Below are 7,652 nucleotides of genomic sequence, written 5' to 3' on the forward strand. Positions count from 1 at the left end.
AGGGGGAGGAAAGGAGGGGTAACTAAAGATGAAGGGGATAAATGTAGATTGGCTGTTGAATGGGAAGCAGATGAATAGGCAAGAGAAGAGGAGAAGCTGTGGGGGCTTTCAAGGAAGAGAAAGAGAAAGTAGTGGGGGAGATGGCCCCCAGAAGTCCTTGTGGGTTCCTATTGGTTTTATCATAAATAACAGCTGCTGTTTCTGCCGCATTGGCTGTCGCTGCTGGTGCGTTCCCTACAATTTTGTGTTGGTGTTCTAATGAATCGCATCTTCTTGTTGCTTCCCAGTCGTTCTTTCTTTTTGCAAGTGCCGTAGAAAACAAAACAAAACAAAAAAGTTCATCCGCGCTATTTATCTCCAACAGGTACAAAAGAAGAATTACAGGCAGGAGAAGAAAAGGGCCACCAGGCAACTCTTCAGTGCTTTGAAAGATCCCAGTGTGGTCATTATGGCAGATTGGCTGAAGGTAATTTAGTGCAAAATGTCGTCTTAAGAATACATGGGAAGAAAACCCAGATGTGCATTCGTCAGCAGCCTTCTTCCAAACGGTTTCTCGCTACTTAAAAATAGTTCCGACTGGAAATAAAAAGCTGAAGAATGGACTGGTTTTTAAAACTGAGACTTGTGCATGGTAGAATTGGAGCCAAGCAGGGGTTGTTTCGTAGAAAAAGAGCTAGGGGGCCGGAAGCGGGGCGGCCGGAAGCAGGGGGTGGGGCTTCGTCATGTCCCCCCCCCGTACCTCACCCGGGGGAACTGTGATCCCCCACGATCTCCCCCAAAATGACCTCTGGAGCCAAGGAAACTTGGAAAACTGTTAAGCATAGATAGCATAGATCCTGACATACCAAAGGACCTCTTTGTTTTAGAGTGTCTTGCTGCAGAGATTATTGCTGATGAAAGCCAAGGTTTCTGAAAGCCATTAAAATGGTAATTATGAGAGTTATGAAAATTCATTATTTGCATTGCAAACGTAGAATGTTTTAATAGGAAAGCTAAGGATATGCCTTGTATAATCTGTTCAGCGGTCTAGGTGTTCCCCATTTTATCCCCACAGTAACTGTACGAGGTAGGTTAGAATTTTGGTTTCATCCACTGGTTACTATATGCAGAACAAAGCAGCAAGAAATTTGGGATAACTGAGCTTGGTTTTAGAGCTTGATCCTGTTAGCAAGAATGGTATTAAAGCTGTTTCCCTGGGTGAGAGTGCCTTGCTTTTGTAGAGAGGGAAATCGGATAAAATCCTTCCTTCACTCTTGTTTCTAAGATTCGCGGAACTTTGAAAAGCTGGACGAAGTTGTGGTGTGTACTGAAACCTGGAGTGCTGCTGATCTACAAAACTCCCAAGATTGGACAGTGGGTAGGAACCATCTTGCTGCATTCTTGTGAGCTGATTGAGAGACCCTCCAAAAAAGATGGCTAGACGGCTTCTGTGTCAAGCTTTTTCATCCTCTGGACCAGTCAATTTGGGCTGTGAAAGTAAGTGAACGCTTGAAGGACAAATTAGGCTCATAACAGCCTGTAGAATGGTTTTGATAACTCTCCGCAATCTAATTCTGGAAGAGCACAGTAGTAACATTAAAGAGGAGAAAAACCTGAGAAGTTCGGGGAATATTTAGCAGAATTCCCTTTGTGGAAGCATACCTCATAGTCTGAAGGCCGAGGAAGAAGTGTTGGTTAAGATTTTGAGTGTGTGAATGAATCAATAGAACTTTTCAACGTCAAGAGAGCAATCACTTGGGACTTCCTACACAGGGTAAAGGCAAGACAAAACTGGAAACTGAGCTGGCAGTGGTTACCGGTAGTTTGTCTGAAGACAAGCAAGAAAAGAAGCTAGGGAAAGTAAAACCACATGGTACTGGGAGTGGATATAGAAGCTTAGCTGTTGCTTCAGTAGGAGGAATAGGAAATTCAAAAAAGAAGATATTTCACTAGCTGGGAGGTATAAGGAGGTGAGGATACAGCAAAAATCACGTTTTTTTAATGTCTATGGTTTTTAGACATGTTGCTCTATATAGTTCTTCCTCACAAAACCACAAACCATAAAATATAGGTAATGGACAATTCTTATGGAACCAGTGTGTTTATTTAATTTCTGAGATTCAGAGAGGGTGCTTGTGGTGTTGTTAGGGCCCTGGACCTATAATCCATGCTTAAACCTCCTGAATACGTCTTGAACTTTCTCATTAACTAAATTCTTCATTTGGTTAATTTACATTTCTGTCCATCCTGCATCTCTCCCGTCTTGGCTGGACTGTTGATAAGATGAGGCCCCCGTCACACGGGAGGATTAGATCCGCAAGAGGGACGGATCGGGGGCGCATCAAGCGGGCGCAATCACACCGCAACATCTGGGAAGCGGCGCGCACCCATCCCTGATCCGTGTCTTCCGGCCGAAGATGTGGATTAAAAAAAAACCCTAGAAAACACTAGTACCTACCGGAAAATCCGCTGCAGGGATGGCCGTCTGATCACCGGCACGCCTGTCTCTCCCGCAGCATGCGAGGTCCTGTCGAACTGCGCATGCACACACATGCGCAGCGGGCTTGCCTCGCTCTCCGGTCCGTGGCTTCCTCTTGGCATCTGATCATGCCGGGGAGGACCTGCGCAGCGACTGGGGGGATCTGTCTGATCCCGCCGCCGCGCTTCTCTTTTGATGCGGCTCAAAAAAGCCGCACTTTAGCTGTGCCTTTCCCCCCAGTTTTCTGGCGTGTATGGCTGGGGCCGTAGTAATGCTGACATTTATGTGCATGGAATTTTGGGGGTTTTACCTATATCGACTTTCCCACTTTGGCACCTCAGTCCTAACAAAGAGTTTGAACCCACAGCATCTCATATCTCTAAATAAAACATTTACTGTTAAAGTGTGTGGAGAGTGATTTGACTGGGGACCTGACACATACTGATGGTGGTGTGAATATCTATCAGCATCGCACAGGTGGCAAATGAGAATTGCTGAAATTGTTGATTTGGGTGGTTTATTTGATCATTTTAAATTGGTCACAAGAAGGTGGCTTCACTTATAGGATGATGATTATTTTATTGGGCATCTAAATAACTTTGCCATATCAATTAGCTACTGCTAGTTTCTCTGGCATGTCTCCAAGGTCGTAGACAGTGCTAGGTAAGTGCCAAAGAAGTTCAAATGAATTGTCCTAAATGTTTAATATTTTCTTAAATAAGGATTAAATGCTTTCATTGTTTCCTTGAGGAAGCTGTTTTAGTGCTGGGAAAGTGCCAAAGAAGTTCAAATGAATTGTCCTAAATATTTGATATTTTCTTAAATGAGGATTCCGTGCTTTCACTGTTTCCTTGAGGAAACTGTTTTAGTGATAATATGATGATCTTGCCCTCTCTCTTCCCTCACACACAGGATTTTCCCTTCTTTCTCGCTGAGCGGCCCCTATATCTATTTTCTTTTTATTTGTTTGTTTATGGCTGTCGCACCCAGTTGCATATGCATATATATGTGTGTGTGTGTGTATGTGTACGTACTGAGGGAAGAGACACAATAATCTTCTTATATTCAACTTCTGAAATGGCGCACGAGAGGCTTTTGAAAGTTCAAAATAAGCAAAATGTTTTACTTGACTTAGAGGAGAAAAGGTTAGGTGGAATGAGGAGTAGGGTGTATGAGGTGAACTGATGATAAAACTGAGGTAACTTTGTAATCTCACTAACTCCAGGTAATTTGTTGCCAACAAGTAAGTGTTTCTGCTATTCAAAAAGGTCTTTTAAAACTTTGAGGAGAGAGGCTTTCTTTTCAGTTTCTGCTTAAACACTCAAGCATTGGTTTCTGAGTTTCACTGACTCTTAAGGTCTAGAAGGCATCCTTCTATATACACAGACCAGGGATCACTCCTCTTTTAAGAGCCATCTCCCTTTTCACTGTGCAGGATTACTTCTCTTGACTAGCAGCAATTTCCCTTTTTGGCTTGAATGGGGATCCTTTCTGATCCTCTCACTCCTTTTGCCTCCTTCCCAATTCACAGTCAGTGCTTAATTGTCTCTTCAACTGTCAGTTCCCAACTGTCATTCATTAACTGACTCTCTCCACAGAATTCCATTTGAACAGCCTGTTAGGCATTGAGGGTCCATCACAGATAACTATAATAAATTCTGTCAAAATTTAGAAACTGGCAGGACTTGTAATACATTGTGCACTGTGCTAATGCAGTCATTTCTACAAGATCCTGGTGACTTACTCCAAAAGAATGTCATACTTGTAGTGGGGGAAGGACAAGTCCAAGCCCTCCCTCCATCCCATCTGCTTGGAAACTATTTCTTTTCTGGTCAGATTTTGTTGCTAATTGGGTGAAGGGGACTTATACGTCTGTTGCCATTCTAATTGCTTTATAGAATGAGATTTCATGAATGCCATGGACACCTGTTGGATAGTACATGTAATATCATTTCTAGCCAGTGAGGTATACTAGTGTAGTATTACTGCACTTATGGCCAATGCAGGGATATAGGGACAGAGCAAGGTAAAAGGGGCTAACCCATTTTATCCTCATAACAAATGTACTATAGATAGAGGGGGTTTGAATGCATACTTTCTGTCTATATTTACTACTCTGTTTATTGTATATCAGTCTTCACGACACAGTATTCATGGCACAATGGGACCTTTTGCTGTTCAGAAATAGAAAAGTGAAGGGGAAAATAAAAGAATGTAGTAGACAGTGTTGATATGGAGATGATCTGACCGCATGAACTGCTGAGGCAACGCATTTTCCTGACCCAGTTCTTAATCACCAGGAGGCTGTGATCCAGTAGGGAATGAGTACATTATTTACTCGCCCTTACTGGAAGAGGCCAGGTGAATACATCTTTTCTCTTTCACAACAAAACTAAAACAGTCTCCATGGAGACACAATGGACAAAATCAGCAAAGCTGAGAATCTCATCACTCAGCTGAACAGCTCTCGATCAACATTCCCTCTAAGCTGTGGAGTCTTGTGAGCAAAAATTCTACATTGTGAGCTGCTAGCATTAAAACTCTGAGTGAGTGATTTGGCTACTGCAGAAATTAGTTTGCTCTGGAGCCATCCTTCCTGAGCTAAGAGGAAAATGTGTGAGTCGGAGGCTAAAAAACTGTGAGCTAGCTCACACTAACTCAGCTTAGAGGGAACACTGCTCTCGATAGTACAGTTGACATTATTATGTTCTGGTAGCACTCTGTGGGGGGTTCCCCCCCTTTTCACTAGCTTTCCTCTGAAAGCTGAGCAATGGGAAGTGCTTGATGCAGTCTTGATGCAAATTAATATTTGTTTTTGCTTTTTTTTAAATTAGCTACAGGGAAGTATCAAAAAAATATTGATGCGAGATGTTAACATTTAAATTACTGGAAGAGGCCAGGTAAATACATCTTTTCTCTTTCACAACAAAACTAAAACAGTCTCCATGGAGACATAATGGACAAAATCAGCAAAGCTGAGACTGTCATCACTCAGCTGAGCAGCTCTCGATAGTACAGTTGACATTATTATGTTCTGGTAGCACTCTTTGGGGGGGTTCCCCCCCCCCCTTTTCACTAGCTTTCCTCTGAAAGCTGAGCAATGGGAAATGCTTGATGCAGTCTTGATGCAAATTATTATTTGTTTTTGTTTTTTTAAATTAGCTACAGGGAAGCATCGAACAAATATTGATGCGAGATGTTAACATTTAAAAAAATTAGGAGATCTGGCGTAGAGATAGTAGAGTTGAGACTTGGACAGGGGGGTGTTAGACGAGCAGTGGGGAGACCAGTTTGAATTCCATTCAGCCATGAGTGACCTTTGCCCAGTCTCTCTTTCTCTCAGCCTAAGCAACTTCACAGGATTTTTGGGAGGTTAAAATGGAATCTGAACTCCTTGGAGGACGGATATATGATAAATCTCTCTCATTTCTGTATAGGAAGCAATGTAGTGTAGTGGTTTGGTGTAGTGGTTAAGTGTGCGGACTCTAATCTGGGAGAACTGTGTTTGATTCCCCACTCCTCCACTTGCACCTGCTGATGTGACCTTGGGTCAGTCACAAGCTCTGGCACAGCTGTCCTTGAAAAAGAGCAGTTTGTGTTAGAGTTCTCTCAGCCCCACCCACCTCACAGGGTGTCTGTTGTGGGGAGGGGAAGGGAAAGGAGTTTGTAAGCCGCTCTGAGACTCCAAGTGACGGGCGGGGTATAAATCCAATCTCTTCTCTTTTTCTTCTATTAGAAATGATCTCATTTATTTGTTAAACACAAGAATGATTCAGCAGTTGTCACTAATGTAGTGTACTGAGTGGTGAAACAAGAAGTTCCCAATCTCTCTTCTGTACTATAACTCAGTAGGCTGGCTTAGATATGCTACTCTCTCAGCTTCAGAGTCTCCTCTACATAATTTTGAGTTGCCTTATGATGCCTGTGGGTTAATTCACGCATTAGAAAGTCCTTGTGGCTGCCTTGAGGGCTTTGGATCAGAAGTGAGTTTGGAGTTCGATGCTGGGGACTTAATTCCCAAGCACATAGAGGCCTGATTTGGATCAGGACCATGTCACTTGGGAAGTGAGGACATTGGCTCCCCCCCCGGGCCGCCATTTCCCCCCAAGCTGAAATGGCCATGCTGAGGAAACTTACATGGACCAGTGGCAACAGACTACAGCTCCTGGGGCCATTTCAGGGCATGAGAAGGGTATAGCGACGGAAGCCTCTGCACATCTGGAAACTGAGTTTCTCACACGGGAACTCTGTTGACAGTCCACATGGATATGTGAAAAACAGAGCAGTCGTGTGAAATACATGAAACTGTCACCTACAGTCAGGTAAATCTGATTTTCTGTATGCACCTGGAGAGTCACCTTCGTTTTTTTGCTGGAAGTTGCTGAGGGTTTTTTTCATGATGGATGTGGACGTGGAATGTGAATTGAGGTGCATGGCGAATACAATTTCAGAACTGCAGAGAAATTCTGTGAAGAATTTACACTTTGAAATCATTTTTATCCCGTACTCGTCACAAGTTAATATGATGGAAATTCTGGGCATTGTTTGTGTTATTCTGTACTATGAAGGTCTAATCCTATTAAACAAAAGAAGGAATTGTCAAAGCCATCCAACTACTTCTGCTAATGATTTTTTAAACCTAACTCACCCTCAGTTTTAGGATTATCAAACCAGCTATCAACTAGGTTTTGCCTTGTGGCATAGTCATACCCTGAGTTGAGTCCCCCCCCTTTCCCCCCCAGTTTTTGGTTCATAGTAGTGGTGCCAGGATCTTGAGCTGTAATGACCGTGCTTTGTTATCCACAAGTAAGTAGAAAACGGTAGCAGGTGCAGCCCGTGTACCATACTGTTGGTCTGCTTTTATTTATTTTATGTTGATAGACGCTAATTAGTTTTAAACTTCGTGCTAACCCAAAATCTCAGGGTAATTGCTTAGTTTGTGAATATTCAATGAAAAGAGCAGCATTTGAAAACAAAAGCAAAAAAAAATGTAAATGGAAAAATGCAGAGAAGGTACTCAAGGAGGCTTCCTCACTGTCTCTTGTTCATAATTAATTCTAGGGTCCGAAGGGAGAGAATGTAGGTTCCATCACACAGCCTCTTCCAAGCAGTCATCTGATCTTCAGGGCAGCTTCTGAATCAGATGGTGAGTATATGTTCTTCCTGTGAAACAATATGTTGTACATCACTAATG

The 7,652-nt window shown here is 42.9% G+C and overlaps 1 protein-coding gene across 1 annotated transcript in view; it reads left to right on the forward strand.

Moving 5' to 3' along the window:
* OSBPL5 (oxysterol binding protein like 5) overlaps positions 1 to 7,652 on the forward strand; it is a gene marked incomplete at its 5' end in the record, with an annotated part of 92,410 nt that overhangs the window by 23,963 nt on the left and 60,795 nt on the right. Inside the window, 4 exon segments of the mRNA XM_015417479.1 lie at positions 365 to 466; positions 1,265 to 1,411; positions 1,414 to 1,476; positions 7,520 to 7,604. Of these exon segments, the coding sequence (XP_015272965.1) occupies positions 365 to 466; positions 1,265 to 1,411; positions 1,414 to 1,476; positions 7,520 to 7,604 (397 nt within the window).

The sequence above is a fragment of the Gekko japonicus genome, unplaced genomic scaffold (assembly GCF_001447785.1).
Source record: "Gekko japonicus isolate JY-2015 unplaced genomic scaffold, Gekko_japonicus_V1.1 scaffold3618, whole genome shotgun sequence".
Taxonomy (NCBI): domain Eukaryota; kingdom Metazoa; phylum Chordata; class Lepidosauria; order Squamata; family Gekkonidae; genus Gekko; species Gekko japonicus.